Below are 20,166 nucleotides of genomic sequence, written 5' to 3' on the forward strand. Positions count from 1 at the left end.
ACATATCCCAATTTTTTTTTTTTTGAAATTATTCAAAAACACTTGGTCAAGTCTGTCTGAACACCCACTAATTGATTGGCGCACACTTTTGAACGCAGAATTATCATGAATGTTTAATAAATTTTAGAAATAATTGATGCATTATAATTAAAAAATGGGTAAAGCAAATATTAGGAGCCGGATCCTATTGTTGGCACTTTTGAATCACTTCGGCAGTGGGGTTTTATGAAAGCTCTTGAGCTCATATTTGGCCACAATATGAGTCGTGTTGAAGCGCTTTTTATTGCAATGTTCCATACAATTTGACCGAGAAAAACCCCCCTACCAAACTTAATCATGGAAGTGCCCTAGTAGCTCTGCACCCTATGTGCAATATTTATTTTTAAAATGAAAACATTTTATATTTCGCAAAAAAAGTAACAGGATAAGTACATTCATCTAAAATTGTGTTATATCAAAACAAACACAAATTAAATTATTTGTTTTAATCTATTTTACAAACAATTTCTAAACTGGCAACACTGTTCCATGATTTTACATTCTGAAAAAAAAAAAATCCAATGATCGAAAGTACCTTAGGCTTGAATCGAAGCACGTTTTCTTGGAGAACATACAGTAAAGCGGTAAAAATGATCATCGTGGTAGCCATAAAAAACAACTTCTACTATAGTTTAAATCTAGAACTCTAAATAAAATTATTGAGCTGACCGTATTTGAATGAGAAATTTATATTTCTTTCTGCTTTCCAACCTATAAACCAATGAAGCTTTTCTCATAAACTTTCTGCTAGTGTACAAAGCCTAAATGAACATGAAAATGCTGTTTGCTTCTTTCTTTATGGGATTTGTTCCTTTCAAAAGTTGGTACAAGTTGGATTTCAAGCGGTTTCATTTTCAGTGCCTTTGATTGAGAAATATCGGATGAATTCGATGGAATTGAAAATTTTAAAATTAAATTGTTCTCACTTGTTCAGCTTGTTCTTAAGACAAAGACTTAGTTTCGATATTCTGCTAATATGTGTACACAGAAATTTTACAGAGAGTTAACTCTCCATAAATCGATATTGAAGTTACCATCGAATTGGGAAGGCATCGAATAATAGAACAAAAATCAGTGCATTTGCGGTTCTAGGGACAATCGAGGTAGCCAAGAAAATCATTTTTAGTATGGTTCTATAACTCGATATAGAGATATGGAATATCGAGTTAACGATAGTTAACTGTATCTGTTAAATTTGGCTTGAATGCTTCAAAGTGATTTTTGAAAGTTGAATTTTTGTCTTTTTTTTTTAAATTAAGTATTTTCATCTCACCAATTTATTTGAACCCCTCTCATCGTGACAACATGTCTAGTTGAAAGTTTCAAATGAAGAGCTTTTCGTTAATGTGGGAATATCATAAGTTGAATTTTGAAAGCATTAGGAGAAATCTTCATTTTTGCTAGTACAGTCAACTCTCCCTTACTCGATATTGAAGGGACCATCGAGTTAGGGAGGTATCGAGTTACAGAACACATAACCAGTGCAACTGCGATCCAAGGGACATCGAGGTAGCCATGAAAACCAACTTTTACTATGGTTCTCTAACTCGATATCGAGATACGGAATAACGAGTAAGGGAGAGTAAACTGTATGATGAAACAATATCCAAATTTTTTTGCAATATACTACAAGTAGGCGAAAGCATAACTAAGCAAGTGAGCCTATTTTTCGTCGTCGCCGGAGTACTTTTTTTCGGTCTGCGCGTCTTTTGCTTCGTAGTGGTTCGTGAATAACACAGCGTAACACCAATGACATTTTTGCGTGTCTCAAGGATCAAAATTTGTGTCTCGAGTAGGTTTGGGGTTGCTCAATCTGATGCCATTTTCAGAAATGTTCCAGCACGTCACAATTTCTAGCTACAGGTCGCCAAAGTTGTATAAAACATTGATTTTATTGATGTTTACATGAAATTTAAAGTATAATTTGTCAAACTTTTTTGTGATCTAATTCACTGAGCATGCCATTTTGCACTTAAACTTTTATTTTGGAATAAATTTGGTTGAAATCGCGCGATTAATATTAAATTAAACCGATTTTTTCGACATGTTTGCTGTCTCCATATAAAATTCTTCGTTTCTCTTATATGGGAAAATACAATACTTTTTGAAACCATCAAAAACTAACTTTTCCGCATCGAAAGTATTATGAAATTTGCCGATAAGTATTGTTATACACATAAAGTTTGAACTCTATGGCAAATTAAGTAAATAAATTACCATACAAGCTGGCAATCTTGCATGCAAGTTGGCTAAAATAGTCAATTTTTGCATTTTTAACAGCCAATATCTCAAAAACTAGACGTGCTATGATATTTCTGAAAATGGCAATGGATTCAGCAACCCTCAATTGAGCGAATAGCGGTATTTTGGTGCTTGAGACAAAAACGTGTTCCGCAGTGTAATCAACCAAGCGAGACATGTAGGCGAGCAATGTGCTCTAATACAGATGAGGAGATGCTTCTGTATAATACACAACTGTTTGTATGTATCAGTGTACTCGTTTCATTTTCACACAGCAACCCATTGAATCGTAACTATGTGTGACGTCATATAGTTTGTTATCGAAAGTTTGTGAGGCTTTGTTGCTAGCCACTCTTTAGTTACCAAGGTTGTTATGTGTATTGTTACTCAAACCAAAACATGACAAAATTCAGCACTAAAATGGCACTACAGGTGATTCATGTAATATAGTTCTAACTTTTGCTCTATTTTAGGAAGATTTCTACAACGCAGGAAATAAAACCACGGAAGGTACCCGTGAAATACTGAGCCGTGAAGTTTTGAAATTAATGGGTGTGTATGAGATTTAACAACATTTCATCTATGAATGTAGTGCGAATATTCATTATAACTGGGAAAAGCAGATTTATCTGCGAATTTATTGTTGGAAAATATGACTCCTTCAATCCAATTATACAAATAGCAATAGTAAATCTTCGAGCAAATAGTAAGCTTACGAGTTGGCTGCAGATGTTTTCCCGTCTACCCTTGACTAGTTCTACAATATAGAACGTTTTGTACCCACTCACCAATGTTCACATTGCCCAAACACATCATTTAAATGAACCCGTATGACGTCACCCATTTCCACTCATATTTTGTGTTGATTTTACACTGCACTAATACAAGCACACGAAAACTTTCTCCTCACCTTTTATATAAAAATTGGTAGGCGAGAGGCGTGTAAATAAGCAAGCGATAAAAACAAAAAAAAATAGATTGGAGCAATGTGCATTATACTCTGTAATCAGTGAACCCGCCTTGGACATATTACATTTTATTTCCGCCCTAATTGCTTGTCTTTGACGGATACGTATTTTGACTACCACTTGCGGTCTTCTTCAGTGTCAGTTAGTCGTATTGTGGATACTGCACGCTCAAAAAAGAGTTCTGGAAAACGCGAACTGTCAAAAATACACCATGAATTACCATCATGTTTACGCATAAACATGATCTAGTGCACGGTGTATTTTTGCTTGTTGACGAGTTCACGGATACGAGAACGGTTTTTTTTTTGCTGTGTGCGATTTGGACAGGGAGCTTGGGACTGCATTCTCCTTGCTGTAAATATTTCGTGGATTAGGGGCGGGATCTTCGACCCCATCTATTAGGAGCAGGCTTTGCAGAATTTGCTCTCATTTGAGTATGAAGCACGATCAAAGCAAACAAAGAAAAATATCCCATCTATTGCGGTCCACGATTGTCAATGTATCGTAAGTTGTAACAAGTCTGATAAATGGAAGCAGCGAACAAGAGCCCCAAAGAGAGAGAGCGATGATGAAATCCATTTTTCTCGCTTGTTTGCTGTTGGTGATAGGTGTTTTTCTTTGCTGGCACGATAAACAATCCACGAACTTCCAATAGCAATAGTGTCCCCTAGGTTTGGAGCATGTTTAGAGCGGTTTTATCATGCACTACTATCCCCCAATCCAGTATACGATAAACAGTCTATCATAATGTGCAGCATATTATGTTAGTTACAGAGAGCGATAAGTGAGAGATTCTCTCAATTTTCTCAGGATTCAATCCCTGATTAGGAGTATTCTGTCAATCAGGGGCTTGATTTTACAGTTTCACTGTAAAAACTGTTTTCTGGAAGGAGATTCTTTTCCCCTGACGAGGGTTTCGTGCAAGTGTCTCTGTTTCGGGTCCACAAACCCGTTTTGGACCCTTCATGACTGCTCACAAACAATCAAATTGCTTTTCAGATTACTCCAGTGCTATATGTAAATGCCTTGCAAAAAAAAAGGTGGAACCAAATCATCACCATAGAAGAAAATTCTAACAAAATAACATGTTTAGGCAAACTTTGTCAAGAGGAATTTTATTCAAACGTTTCGTTAGGCTTGAAAGCGTGTTTGAGCAAAATATCTCCGCGGGTAGTGGAAGGGAGCGATATTTACAGTATAAAGAAGCTGTCCTTCAATGATTTGACGTACCATGCCCACACAGTTACGGATCACCCACAGTGACGGATCACTTTGGCGTTCAACATCGGATAACTCCGCTCAAAACATAAACGTTGACGTAAAACATATTTTTCCCATGTTATACTATTTATCTACTACCATTTAAAATGTTAAGCACAACATTCAACCGCTAAATAACGGTGTATTTGACAATTGTTTAGTTGGTACCACACAGCTATCATTATATGGTCGTTTTCTGTAAGAAGTTCCATCAGCATTCATAAGCTCCCACAGGTGGTAAAATTCAAATGTAATAGCATAAAACATGCTCGTTCACTTCGATTTAGTATGAATTCATCTTTGGAAAACATTTTTCTTGATTATTGATTCTAAATACCGAATATTAGCACTTCTGGCTAGTGATCCATAATATGGACCAGGAAATGATTGTTTACCACGGTTATGGATCACTTCCAAAAAATGTAGAATTCTGCCATTTTAAGCATTGGATTCGACATTTTCAGGCAGTAGCACTAAGGACAAAACTAGTGAAACATCAAGGTTTGTCAATTTCGTTTTTAGCAAAAATGGGTGAAAAACTTGGTGTGGAGCGAAAACAGTTCATGTCTCTGTTACTACAATGCAGTATCACAAAAAAGGGCATTTTACGCTATTTTTAGCAGTAATATGTGACACATTGCTAACTTTCGCCAAATCATGCAATACAGATACATTGAGTTGAAAATCTCTTGATTTTGCGCACTGATCCGTAATATGTCACAATTTGATCCATAATAGGAAAATTGGTCCATAATATGGTTTTCAGAAACCGATACAATTTTCAATTTGTATGCTATCCTATGTAAATATTACACTCAAAATACAGTTTACTAACTGAAGTTCCGATTTGAAACGATTCAATTCGTGCTTTTAACAGTTCAGTCGTCGCGCTGTTGTATTTTGTACAACACTAGTGAAAAAATCTCGCTTTTCGTTCACAAAAGCAGCGTGGTGGTTCTGACGGTGGCAAACCACGCGACGACTGGAAGGTTAAATTACAATTTTACGATTTCCTTGTCGTTTTATTGAATTTTATAGGTTGGACTCCACACTGTTTAATTCATAACTGTGGGGTCATGGTACTTACAACAATAAGTGTTCATTTAATGGGGTTATACTTGAAATTGGGGCCTTCCTTAGCCGAGTGGTTAGAGTCCGCGGCTACAAAGCAAAGCCATGCTGAAGGTGTCTGGGTTCAATTCTCGGTCGGTCCAGGATCTTTTCGTAATGGAAATTTCCTCGACTTCCCTGGGCATAGAGTATAATCGTACCTGCCACACGATATACGAATGCAAAAATGGCAACTTTGGAAAAGAAAGCGCTCAGTTAATAACTGTGGAAGTGCTCATACGAACACTAAGCTGAGAAGCAGGCTCTGTCCCAGTGAGGCCGTTAATGCCAAGAAGAAGAAGAAGAAGAAGAAGATACTTGAAATTAAATTTGAAACTTTTTATATTTAATCTAAGTAAGAATGAGTTATCGACTTGGAAAAAAATAAGCTTAAACCCCAATTTGCACGGGTTTAGGTAAGTTAGATGATTTAGTCAAGTTGCAAACATTTTGGTTTTTTAAACATGTACAGCTAACTGGCTATGTTGAAAACTATTTTTCTTTTTGAATTCTTGTATATTTGCCTAATTATCTGATATAGTAGATGAATGTTCGACTTTGTTTTTGTAGAAGTTGTAGCAATCGGCTGCAATCTGCCCTTCGTTACATCACCTAGTGACACCCATGGTAACCGGTTTGTTACTGTGAAAAACTAATTTAGTCGTTAGTAAAACTCCTACAAGCTAGACGCATTACAATAAAGCTCTCGTTAACTGTTTGCCTGTCCAAGTTCTTCTTGTCCACGTACCCGAATCGCAACAGGTTATGGGCCCAGAATTCAAGAATTTGGCGTGTGGTATTCCACAATTCCGTGGACATGATGATCAGTACGAAAACTGGAGCTATAGAGTCAGATTGTTTTTGGATGCGGCTGGGGTTTCGGAAGTGCTGACCGGAGTGGCTCCGGATGTAGCTGCCGAAAAAGCGAACTTTGAGGAGTTGGATCGAAAAGCGAAAGCGTTGCTGGTAAGCTGCCTTGCTGATGAATGCCTGGAAGTTGTACGAGAGCGAAAAACGGCAAAGGAAATGTGGAGTAGTCTCGAAACAACATTTGCAAAGAAGTCAGTGGTTAATCAAACGCTCGTAAGGAAGCAGTTGGCAAGATTGAGAATGGAAGACGGAACAGACATGCGAAGTCACCTCATGGAGTTCGACGAGCTGGTGCGCAAGTTGAAAACGGCTGGAGCTTTGTTGGCAGAGGGGGATTTGGTATCGCAGTTGTTCCTAACACTACCAGAATCATACGACCCGTTAGTCACCGCGTTGGAAAATGTACCAGAGAATGAACTCACACTGGAAATAGTGAAGCAAAGACTATTGTCTGAAGAATCGAAGCGTTCGGACCGACAAGGCAGTTGCACGGATGATAATCTTGCGGCGTTCACGGGAAATTTCCAGAACCGGAAGCAACAATTTGATGGAAAATGTCACAAATGTGGAAAACGTGGACATTTAATGAAGGATTGCTGGAAACGACTGGAAGATGAAAAAGAATGTACTAGTAATGCCGTAAGTTTTGTAACTAACGTTTCGAGAAAATGTATGAGAATGAAACTAGATTCCGGGTGCAGCGACCACCTAGTTTGTGAAAAATCAATGTTCACCAGTCTTCGCAAGTTGGAAAGCCCCGTTGAAATCCTAGTGGCAAAAGATGGACAAGCCATGCAAGCGAAGATGGTTGGAGAAATTCGAAGATTGAGAAGCAACGAAGGGATCGAGATAATTTTGAAGAACGTTCTTTACGTGCCAGATCTGCGAGAAAATCTAATTTCGGTGCACAAGATGACTAAAATTGGTATCGACGTTGTTTTCAAGAAAAACGATGCTCTGATCAAGAAAGATGGTATACTGCTTGCTCCAGGGAAACTGAAGGGCTGTTTATATGAGCTGGAGCTATTCAAGAGTACGCGCGAAGGTTGCTATGGCAAACGAGTTGCTGATCAGTTAGTTCGAGATAAGCCAAACGAAAATATCTTCGAAACTGATGAGCAACATCTGAGAAATCAGAAGCACTTGTAGCTGTGAAGCAGATATCATTGAAACAACGTGAACGAAGGCGCCCAGACATTGGTGGTTCAGGATATCAGGTCAAAGTACAGGCACTACGAAATCATCACAAACGGTGTGGAGCTGTGCAGAGTAGATGGCATACAACAAAAATGGCAATGCATACCCGAGTTCTTTGTATTGATAATTTCAAAATTCCTGTTTCTACCAAGGTATCAAGATCTGGTGATATGGATGCTCGATTGAGAAGGGGGTGTAGAAGTTGTAGCAATCGGCTGCAATCTGCCCTTCGTTACATCACCTAGTGACACCCATGTTAACCGGTTTGTTATTGTGAAAAACTAATTTAGTCGTTAGTCAAACTCCTGTAAGCTAGACGCATAACAATAAAGCTCTCGTTAACTGTTTGTCTGTCCAAGTTCTTCTTGTCCACGTACCCGAATCGCAACAGTTTTCAACAAAATTATTTAAAAATAAATTAAGTTTATAAATTGGATTTTTGCCAGCTACTAACAAGTGAAAGTATGCAATTTCGTCAGTATTCCAGAAACGGGCTGAGGCTTTGGTCAATTGGTTCGATCCAATTTAGAGACATATTAGAGAAGGTCCAATCCATGTTTGCGCCTTTTTTTCGATCGTTACGTGTGGATTAATATCAACCACTCTATCCGCAGTATATCACTCTCGATTTTAGCACGGTTTTCTGTTCGATTTTACCACGCCACAATAATTGTATTAAGTTCATGCATTTTACAATTGAAGAATAACAACTAACATACATTTATTTAACCCATCTTTCACGTGCCTTTTATTGAATTTCCTTTATTTCTAGAAATAAAGTTAAAATTTCGATTAAAAATAGGGCAAACGCTCCCTTAGTGGAGGTAGCTCCAATAGTGGAGGTAGTGTGTTTTGGCATGTTTCGTACTAAGAAATGATTATGTGATATTTTTCTATGATGCACGATGCGAAAATGATACAAGTAATCGAATAATATTCATGAATTTGGCCCGTAAAACTATTTAAAACAATGATTATGCTTAATTTTTTTGCTCCTTTGCACCTATAGTGGTGCATCAGTACCCATAGTGGAGGGTCCCATAAGAAATCAATGGATTGCGCCACTAAAGGAACCATTCCTAAAACATACCTCCACTAAAGGAACAGTGTTCCTATTATTGGTGCAAGGCTTTTTGCAGGGAAATTTCAAATGAATCGTGATTTTTATACATTTGAGTGATAGAAGGATTTGAGATCTATCGAATGATACATTAAAATCATATATTTCATGGTTTTAACACCATGTTTTACCAGTTTTCCCTTAGGTGCACCACTAATGGTACACTTGCCCTATATAGTAGAAAAACACATCTTTATTATATCACGCTTCGGTATACCACGCCAATTTTTGGTTCCGTGAAATAATCGAGAAATTACTGTATCTCGGGAACCAGATCACCGAAGATCCCAATTGCCACAGATTCTTAAAATGAAGTACTTTTCGAGAACTTATGATACAAAAATGTAAAAAAAGCCAAACATGATTTTAGTATTATTTTGTGATAAAACAAATGATGCTACCGGCAGAGGGTTTAATTCGTGATTTTTTTTTATATATTTGTTAAATGTACTTTAGTGATTGGTTTCTCTACTTATCTTAAGAAAAAGTAACTGAAAAAAGTTTTCTCATTTGCTTTTACGAGCAAATATTGAGGAACTGTTTGCTAATTCTTACTCGAACTGGCATGCAAGTCACGTACCACGAATGTTAATATTAGTTCCGTAAAACAACAAACACTTAAATTTGTTTTCGACTCAATTCGGTACTAACGTGAACTTAAAAAGTACCTCACCGCTCATGATTGATGATTTTGTTCTCTAAAAATAAATTTACGAATATGGAGACAATGAAGGAACGAATTACATAACAATCGGAAACCTAACAATATATCCCACTTTTGGGTTTCCAGATCGCTATATAATTGCGCGTTAGACCTTGAGTTTCTGCAAACAGGAATGACGATCGAAATCGTTTCGGTTTCACTCGAAGGTAGCTATCTCTCCGTCAAACTCATCTAAATTCAACGATTCAAGAACCGGCGGAAAGAAAACCGAAAACAAGCTACACACTTATTACTCACCCCGTCATTTTATCGCTGTTTTTTTTCTCCTACTTCTGCTACTTTATTTACACCACCGCCTCGCTGGCTGCCCGTGTTGTTCTAAGGCTCAGAGCTCGTCAGAACGATCTACAGCAATAATTCTGCATTCAGTCAGACTGCCGTTGACACGTTTTTCTTCTCGCGGATAAAATGTTACTACCAGAGCACAAAACAACACCACTCGGATATGCACTTTCCCCTTGTGTTAGCTTAGGTCTTTTTTTTTCAAATATTTTTCTTAGCACCAACAATCAGCATCTACAATGGGTTTGGAATATTGCACACACTTCACTGCACTGCGCGATCTCTGGGTTTTACACTTACGGGGTAGAATGTGTTGAACAATGGAAATATTTTCAATTTTGTCACAATCGGTGCTATACGTACAAAATATCACAGTTTGGGGAACTTTTAATTTTTGGTTTTCGAGGTGTTACACGCCCCTAGAGGAAAACTACACTTTCTGGGAGGTTGCACCACGTAGATTGGCAATAACCGGCTCTGGCCAGTGGAAAGATCACTGTCATTTTTCGTCGGCCTTTGGACGCCGCCCGGATGTGGGTTGTTGTCGTTGGACCCGATTGGTCGGGATAATTACGAACGATTGTCCCGGCAGGGCATCAACTGTTCTGTTTCAGCGGTTCGGAGCCGGCTTCTCGTAGTTTTGTTGTTGTGCCCTGTATGGGGTAAGGCGATGTGGGAAGAGAAAGAGACACAAAATGGAAGAGGATTAATTAATTGGAAAATACTTCCTTGTTGCGAAATTCGTTGGATGGGGAGCGTTCGTTGGATGATTATTGGGGCAAATGAATTGATTTTCTCCATGTGACTTCGTCTTTAGTAGCGCAATTGAATAAAAATAGAATTAGAAATGATAAGTTGAACGTTGTCCATTTGTTGTGGTGTCACTGGCACAACATGAGAATGATCTGATCTCATTTCAGCTCCTAACTATTTGATGAGCTACTATCACCGTTCGTGTATTGCATTAGGGCGGTACAAATTGCAAAAAAGTATGATTTCCATCTTTAATAGTTTTATATCAATCCTTCTGATGTAAACGGAATTCTGCTGCTATGGTGAGGATTTAAAGGTGGCCAAAAAGCGACGAATTATTTTATAAAATAAACTTAAATAAATTGTGAGGCCCAGATAGCCGTAGCGGTAAACGCGCAGTTATTTAGCATGACCATGCTGAGGGTCGTGGATTCGAATCCCGCTGGTCGAGGATCTTTTCAGGAATTTTTCTCGAATCCCAGGACAGTATCTTCGTACCTGCCACACGATATACACATGCAAAAATGGTCAATCGGCAAAGAAAGCTGTCAGTTAATAATTGTGGAAGTGCTCATAAGAACACTAATCTGAGAAGCAGGCTTTGTCTCAGTTGGGACGTAACGCCAGAAAGAAGAAGAAACTTAAATAAAATGTTTTACACTTCATATCCGTGTTAATATTAGTATTAATTATCAAACATTGCTAATATCGAAAAAACTTGCAACTCACATGTCATGTTTTTATTTGAAGAATGGAATGGTATTTGTAGAAAAAATGAATAGTAAGAACGGGGTAAATACTTAATTATTTTAAACCGACATCAGTTTATAGTGAATATTCGCCTGAATTTTATTTAATTTTGTGGATTTTTTTGATAATTAAGCTTATTCAGCTTTTTAGGCATGCCATAGATTTTAAATCACCCCTTTCTGACATTTCTCGCATACACTATAATGTTTTTATACCTGAATCAAATTAAGCTTTGTTGAAAAAACAGTTAAGTGGGAACGTGAAAAGTTTTCACTTTTGTGTTGTGAGAACTACAATTGAAAACTTGTTTCTTATTTCATTTAAATTACTTACTCTTTTAGATTGATAACATGCGGACATCCAACGAATAAAGAATCGGCATTGGATACGATAACTACTTGTTGGAACGAACATCTCTTTTTTTTCAACGGATGCGCATTTTGTTCGTACTCAACATATGCGTAACCACATTTCTGTGCAATCCTGTGTACCCTCCAATTTGGTGTGGTATAAGACACAACATATCAGGATAATGAATGTGTGTCACTGCTTATAATATAAGATTAATTGAGGTAGACTAGTTTCGAACCCCTGAATCGTTTATTTAAGAATTACTCAATTTTTTTTTCCACAATTCAATTCTCTCATCTTTTCTGTAATACAAATATGGTTAGTAGTTTTATCAAGACAGCTGCTCGTTCAGATGGACCATACTGTTGTTCAGTTAAGTTTGAGATTGGTAGATTGACTTTGCTTCTGCCATATATACTCTTTACAAGCTTGGACATTTTTCATGATGCGTGAAATTGTATAATAATGGTTAGTCATAAATATGTGGTGAATTTTTAAGGATTAAAAGAAAATTAAGCTGCAAAACAAATGCTGTGAAAACACGAATGAAAATTATTAACAGTCGAATCAGCGATCTCATACTACAGCCTACTTTGACCAAACTATAAAATCAGTCGGCAAGAAATGTCGAAATCGAATCACACCCTGTCGTGTACGCTACCTATAGCGTAAAAGCTGGATAGCAGCTACACTAACACTGCCCATAACTGCATATTTGTAACATTCGACAAAAGTAGGCATTGAGTAAATGGAATACCAATGGCATTTAATGGCAGTATGGGAAGAAACTAAAACTTCTAAAAATTCTCAAGAGCTCAAAAGTGCCTATTTGAGGCTGAAATTTTGTACAGTTTATATTGCATATTGGGTGATCAGACAGAAGATATTTCTGATAGAAATTTCATTGCTACTACATTACGAGGCAAATATGCAGTTATGGGCAGTACATCAATTACATAAAATCATAAAATGAAAAAAAAAAACTAAAACTCTACATTTTTACGGAAGTTTAAATCATATTTGTTAAAGATTATTTAAACGCAATTTTTATAAATGTTACCTTTTGAGCAACCTGCGATCAAAAATAGATAGTAAATTTTAGTATGACCAGTTGATCGAGTAAGTGGTAGGTATTTTGAATCGATACCGTACAACGAAAAGATTTGAAGATTCACATATTTATGATGGACTAAAATGAATCACAATATACACTCCCGTGCATAAGTTTGAGTTCCCCCCTAAAAAAAACATTCAAAAGTGTTTCGTCCATATCTCTGTGATTACACGTCCAATTATAATTGGCGCATTCGAAAGACAATGAGTTATTCTTATTTAGTAGGTATTTTTTCCAAAACCAATTTTTGAATTTTGTGTACTAAATTTTTACTTAAAGTTAAGTCATTTTTCAAAAAACATGGCCGATTTCCTCAGCAATGGATCGACCAAAATTTCAAATCAATGTGTCGTTAGAAGCGTAATCTTTTGATCTTTGAAGAGCACTTGGCGGAATAATCTGAAAACTATTCAAAACCAAAGAAACAGTCATCGTGCAAAAGTTTAGGTTCACCTGAACCCTTGTTCACATATTTTCAGATGTTGAGCTATAGCGGTGGGATTCATAAAATTTTCCAACATCTTTTCAAAATCAAATTATGATATGCGATCATAATTTGTTCGTTTCGAGATGTGATTTTGATATTTCCGTCTGCCCGGGATGAGATGGAAAGTTCGATTCTTAAGCATTCACTTCATGTTTAAGTGATTCAGGATTGATTTATTTCATATTCTAGTGATTCCTGTCAGATTCACTCCATGTCCAAGCAGTTTAGGAACGATTCACTTCGTTTTCAAGTGATTAATATCTGATTAATTTTATATTCAAGTGTTTCAGGTATGTTTCCGATTTAAGTTTAATTTTTCGTTATCTAAAATCAATCTATGCACGTTTTGGACAATGATTTATTTTTATTAGCAAATTTATGAATATTGGATTTTTATTTTTGAATATCCCTATCTTTTTTTAATTTTCTCTTAAGCCTCTTTAGGTTACCAATTTTTATTGTACAAATTTTTGCATTACACGTTATATTATACCCAGGTAATAAAAAAAAACAATTTTTCAAATATAATTCAAAAATACAAAAATGTTTCAAAATTCTAATAAAACTTTCCTAGTATGCGTCTTATGGCCCAAGATTTAAACCAAAAAAAAAACTGTTTGATCCCCGAGTTAAGGAAAAATACACAAAATTGCAAAATGTACCCCGTCTAGAGGCGGGGCTGGGTATTAGACGGTTAAGATTTGTTCTGGATTAATCAAGCTAAAATAAAGAAAGCTTGTTCGGGATTTTTGCAAAAGTTTACTGGCTTGTAATTTCACATAAAGTTGAAAAATTGATGATTGCATATACCCCATTAGTTGGACTAAATTTCTCTTCTCAGAAATTTTCTTCATCATGAATTGTGAAATGAGTTTTCTCTTTGAGATGTTAAGTTTGTATTTACATTGAAGTACCAACATACTTTTTATAGTTGTACTTTTTATAGTTGTAATACATCGATATACCGCAACTACAGTCGCCTCTCCACATCTCGATATCGAAGGGACCATCGAGATAGGGAGAAATCGAGACAAAGAAGATTAATTTAATGAACACTAGATTGAAAATCATTCCGTTACTAAGAAAATAATAAACAAACAAACTTCATTTCGAGTTTTCAAATTGTTCTGAACCTCTTGATTGTGGTCTAGTAACCTTTGATTATATTCATATCGACATATGGAGAGAAATTTGGGAACATGAAATCAACAGGAACACATCGAGATATGGAGATATCGAGATAAGGAGGATATCGAGATATGGAGAGAGAAATCATATGCAGAATGAAGGGACCGAAGCAATCATCGACATAGGGAGAGATATCGAGATGTAGAACATCGAGATGTGGAGAGTCGACTGTAGATTTTTATTTTCGTTACCTTATAGCGAAGTTACGTTAAGTTTTCGCAAGTTTTTTTTTCTTTGTTCAGATTTATTATTTGATTTTGTTCAGATTTCCTCTTTGATTAAAAAAAAAAAAGAATAAAACATTTGTGTTATTCATCTGGCATGCGCTTTTAGCCAGTCTTAAAAACCATTTCAGGTTATTTTTTTTTCTTTTTCATACATTTTTTCTAGTATTTTGTCCCTATTGAAACAAATACTTCAAATAAATAAATGTTTTTATCCAAATATTGGTGACTATATGTCTGAAAGATATTCTATGGCTCCCAAAAGACAATGAGTCAATGTTTCTCTCATCAACTAAATGTTTAATTAAAATTGTAACATTTTCAAAAATTGCCGATCAGACATAGCTAATTTAAATTCAATGCGCCTTTAGAACCCTAAACATAATTTTTTTCAAAGAGATTTGCATAATTTTGTCGTAATAATCTTAAAACTATTTGAATTCAATAAGACAGCCATTCAAGTCATCGTGTAGAATTTCGGGATCACACAGCCATAGAAAAATAAACAAGAGAGCAGCGCTCTGTCCCAGGTATCTGTAGCAGATACATTGCAGAAATTATTTTGGTAAATGCTGGAGGAAACTCTGAAAAAGTTTATACAAATTTGTGCTGGAGAAATTCCTGAAAAATCGTTTCAGAAATGTTCAATGAAACTTATGAAGAATTTCTAGATGAATATGGATAAAATTAAGAAGGCATCAGTGGCGCGGGAAGTGGGTAGGACAGGTAGGACATGTACTACGCACAAAAACACCTGGGTAGGACAGTCAAAGGATCGTTCTACCCACGATTCACTGTGGCCCTTTTTCAATGTTTGTCCAGAAAGATCGAAGGCACACAACAATTGAAAACTAGCGATTTTTACTAAGCCTGCCTTGATTGTCGTTGGCAAACTGGAGTTATCTTGCAATTTGGAAAACAATTGTATCCAATTTCGTGTTTAGTATCGGTGCCTCCCTCCCAGGTCTGGAGCCTTTTACCAACTGTCAGTCGTTCCAACACGACCCGTTGTTCCAACAAGTGAATCCCCGCTGTATAATATTAATGATAACAAAAGTTGATTCAATGAATGATCCTAAAGACAGGACTAGGGTTCTTTTCAGAGACTTGGACTCTATTTTAATGCAAGTTTCTGAATAGTCTCTATTTTAAGGGTCTCTAAAGTATCTATTTTAACCAAAATTATAGAGGCTCCAAAGAAACCTTCAGACCATAACGGGTTCAGAAGGCTCTTGAAAAAAAAATGTCTCGGATTTTTGAGCACGGTGTTTTTTTTTAAGAAACGCTGCAAGAATTCCTCCGCCTGTTCATGTGGATTTCTTCAAGAATTCATCCACGGTTCCTCCCAGAAATCGAAATTTCCTTGAGAGGTTCTTCGAACAAATCTATTTTATTCTAGGAATTTTTCCATCATTTCATCCACTCCACTCCCTGCAGTTTTTATTTTAAGTTTCTATAAAAATTCCTATGCTTATGTTCATTTCAGTTTTCACACCAGTAATTCCTGCAAAAACTTCCATAGATATTCTGTTTAATGTTTTTTGAAAAAATTAAAAAAATATCCTGCAGAATACTATTCCGAGACTCGATTGATTTTTTTCGATTGTATTAGCAAATTATCCAGCAAATTTTTCTAAAACTTCCTCAAGAGTCCAGGAGTTATTTCAGAGATCCTTGTTCATTAACGGTGACTTAGAAACTTACACAAGTTTTCTCAGAAGTTACTCTAGAAATTTCTAGAAATACCTCCCGGATTAATTCTTCAGAAAAAAAATATCCTCGGGATCTCCCTGGAGACATATAATGAAAGAGTTAACGAAAAAAACTTTCAAGACATGCTTGATAAAATCTCAAAGAATTACTGGAGGAATTGTAGAAAGAATCTCTGGAGCAATTGCTGAAGTTATCCTTAGAGTAATCCCTGGTTTTCTTGTATAAATCCGTAAAGACAACTTTAGGGGAAGCCCTACAGTTTTCTGGAGAAGTTATTGATTGAATTTAAGAAGATGTTTTGAAGAAGATGTGGAATCTTGGAGGATGTCCCAGGAAAATCGATGGATGAATCACTGGTTAAAGTCTTGGAGGAATTAGGACTTTCTTCTCACACTTCTTCAATTTTTGGATGATTAAAGATGATTTCTGAAATAATCTTTGGAGAAATTCAATTTTTTGCGTCCATGAGTCCTCTCATGGCGTAGGGGTAACGCGCCCTAACTAGAGATCAGGGAGTCTTGAGTTCGATTCTCACTGAGAAGAAGTGTAACTTTTTCGCAAAAATTCACATCGATTTGTCCATTTAATCGATTGCAGAGTATATGTATTGTTTAACTTTTCGGTAGTTGTTAAACGTCCACTCGGCTTGTTAGCCGTAAACCACGATTCATAATTAAAAACAAGTGTCATTTCTATGATTCTAAACAAATAATTATTAATTTAATTTTATCATTAAAACTTCAATAAATATACGGAAAATCGTTTATTTTTGTATTTGATCCGCCCTAGTATTGCATTCGAGTACCATTTATTGGTATCTTGCTTTGTTATTAAATTTGAGGTCGGTTGAAAACAATTTTTCGGAACACATAATAGATACAATCTGCACAGTTTCAAAACAAATCGCCCTTTGTCCTATCCTATTGATCACACACAGATCTTTAAACTTAGCCCGAAACACCATGTGATATAAACGAACCGCCGTCTAAATAAATCTCGCGTAACTTTTCAAAACGTCCTAAGTAACAAATGTAAACAAATCGAGATTATAATTGCAAATCATTTGCGTTGCACCACTTAGCAGCACACTAGAACACTCGTTCTGATATATTAACAATAAATTAATCTATTAAAAGCTTAACAAAATGACCAATGTTCAAAACTGCATCGCTTTTAATCAATTGTTACATTGGACCTTTGATCAGAGAACCAACCACATGTCCTATGTAACATTTATGAATAAACACGATTCTAATGTTACATTGGACATTCCTGAATAAAGCTTTGAAATGGAGTTTAAACGGTAGAATGATTTGTAGAAGCGTGTCTGAGACACTACTTAGATGTAAAGAATGCCATAATAACTGCTTCTCAATCATTTCAGTCGATATTTTCAGAGTCGCACTGCCTCGCAAAATTGAAAACGCTCAAGTGACAAAAAGAGAATGAGTTACACAAAACAGTATTTTGGTCTTTTTGCCAAACTATGTTTTACCGTTTCGATGGATTGGATCAGCTGCAACGTCTCTTTTCATATTATTGGCACATTGCATGCAATACAGCCGTCACCACCACCACGTCATGCAGTGGGAAACTCACACATGATCATGTGGGCGAAACCGTCATAAAAACGGGGGAAAAATTGAGGGAGAATCAGTGAGAGAGCAAAATGTCCTACATACAGCTCAACGTTTCCCTTCCTTCTGTTGTTACATAGGACACATAGACGGAGGGGAAGAAATGACGTCGTGGGATTGAATGAATCAAAACAAAGCATAACTGGTGTCTCCAATTAGCACACCGCAAGAAAATGTCGATATTTTCAGAGTCGCTCTGCCTCGCAATATTGAATACGCTCAAATATTAATAATAATATTAATATTAATAACAAAAAGAGAACGAGGTACACAAAACTGTATTTTGGCACGGCAGCAACACGAGCAACGTGCATGCGCGACTTGCGCACATATAGGTATTTGCAGAGCAATCATTCACCGAAGAGCGGAGAAGGTGTATGTATTTGTTTGGCATTGGTTTCCTACAACACAATCGACGGCGCCGTCATCGTCATCATTTCCCACCGCTATTTCTTGTTTGCGCCGACGGCTGGTGCCGAATGCAACACAGTCGTCACCACTTATCGTGCAGTGGGTAACTCACACACGAACAAGTGTAGGCGAAACCAGCATTGAAACGGGGAGAAGATTGAGAGAGAAACAGCGAGGAAGCAAAAAGTCCCATGTACAACTCCACGTTTTTCCTCCTTCTGTTGTTACATAGGACACACAGACGGAGGGGAAAAAGTGACGTCGTGGCATTGAATGAATCAAAACAAAGCACAGCTGGTGCCTGCGATTATCACACCGCAACAAAATGAGCAGTTCAACTTGAATGTTGAAGCAGTTCAACGCACGTGGATACAAAATGAAATAAAACATGCTTGCTGTGTGCTCAAATCAAAATGTCCGATGTTACTATAACTGAAACAAAATGACCAAAGTGAATGTCCAATGTAACAATTGTTGAAACAGAACGACCTATGTGATTTATCCTATGAACATATTTTTGGTCAAAACGTCCTATCTGATGTTTTTATAGATTTCAGTGTAATTTCCAAATAAATTGACAAAATTTCATTTCTTACGTTGAACTCTATTACACTGCTTCCCTCTACAAGCAACACAGTGGGGAAAAATTGTTTCATTTTGATACAGTTTCAAAATATATTTTCACAACCATCAAGCTCGATTTACTCGAAATGTGTGAATTGTTAGATAGGCCGTTTTGAAAAGTTACGCGAGAAATCCTCTTCGTTTCCCATGGCAGTTGCGCCAGTGAACCACATTTGTTAGTCAACTTCAAGGCACTATTCAGCGATAACTTTCAGTCTGGGATGCTTTTATCACATTCTTCATTCGTACAAACAACGGGCACTGGGCCGGCATGTGCAAACACACCATTTGCGGTTAAACTTTGCAAAAATAAAAAACTATCATCACTGCCACACTACAACTGATAAGACGGACGTGGATGGATACTCACTTTCCGAGAGTTCACAGCCGAATGTCTCACATGAACACTGAACTCCAACGTTCCCGACTATATTACAGGCTTGGCTGGGTGACCGACGCTAAATGGTTTCCTTGCTGCGATCCAGAAGTTCCGTGTAGATTGGTCCCCGGCTGGACGTGGACTGGCAGTGGCTCGTGTCGTTCATCGGATGTCTATTGGCACGCCAGGAACGATATGTGCATATCATATGTGAATGCAAGCCAACTGTGGAAAGCCTGCTGTATCTCCTATCCTATCCCTAAACTCTGCCTTGGGGTTTTGTTGTGTCTGCTCTGCCGCAAGAAGCGACGTTGGTCACAATGGACGGAACGATTCAAACTAAGCCGCGTTGTGTGTCAGACTAAACCACTTCGGTTCGCTTGCTAGTCTACTTAAATTGCCCGCTCATCTATCGCCGCCGCTATCGAACACCCATCTCGTGCGCGCGCTCTGCCGTCGATCCGATTGGCAGCGGCGCGCAGTGGTCCAGATTGAAAAAACTCATGACAAATATTACACATTCTTACCATATTTCAAGTTTTGATCATGACAAGTGTTATGGAACATGTTTTAGGGTTGCAGAACGTACTTTGAGCATAGTCACAATATTTTGGTTTTCACAGAACAAAATTTTAACAAAATTGCTATTTTCCATACATTTTCTGACTCTTTACTTTTTCAAAAAATTAATGCTTAAGCAAACTTAGGCAAGAGAATCCTATTT

The 20,166-nt window shown here is 36.9% G+C and overlaps 1 protein-coding gene across 1 annotated transcript in view; it reads right to left on the bottom strand.

Moving 5' to 3' along the window:
* Positions 1 to 19,819, bottom strand: part of LOC5576631 (facilitated trehalose transporter Tret1-2 homolog) — a 51,999-nt gene extending 32,180 nt beyond the window's left edge. The window contains exons 1-2 of the mRNA XM_021840085.1: positions 19,434 to 19,819; positions 9,767 to 10,464 (exon numbers count right to left, since the gene is read on the bottom strand). Coding sequence (XP_021695777.1) covers positions 9,767 to 9,774 — 8 coding nt within the window. The 5' untranslated portion in view covers positions 9,775 to 10,464; positions 19,434 to 19,819. The remainder of the gene's footprint in view (positions 1 to 9,766; positions 10,465 to 19,433) is intronic.
* Positions 19,820 to 20,166: the final 347 nt, after the last annotated feature.

The sequence above is a fragment of the Aedes aegypti genome, chromosome 2, assembly GCF_002204515.2.
Source record: "Aedes aegypti strain LVP_AGWG chromosome 2, AaegL5.0 Primary Assembly, whole genome shotgun sequence".
Classification (NCBI taxonomy): domain Eukaryota; kingdom Metazoa; phylum Arthropoda; class Insecta; order Diptera; family Culicidae; genus Aedes; species Aedes aegypti.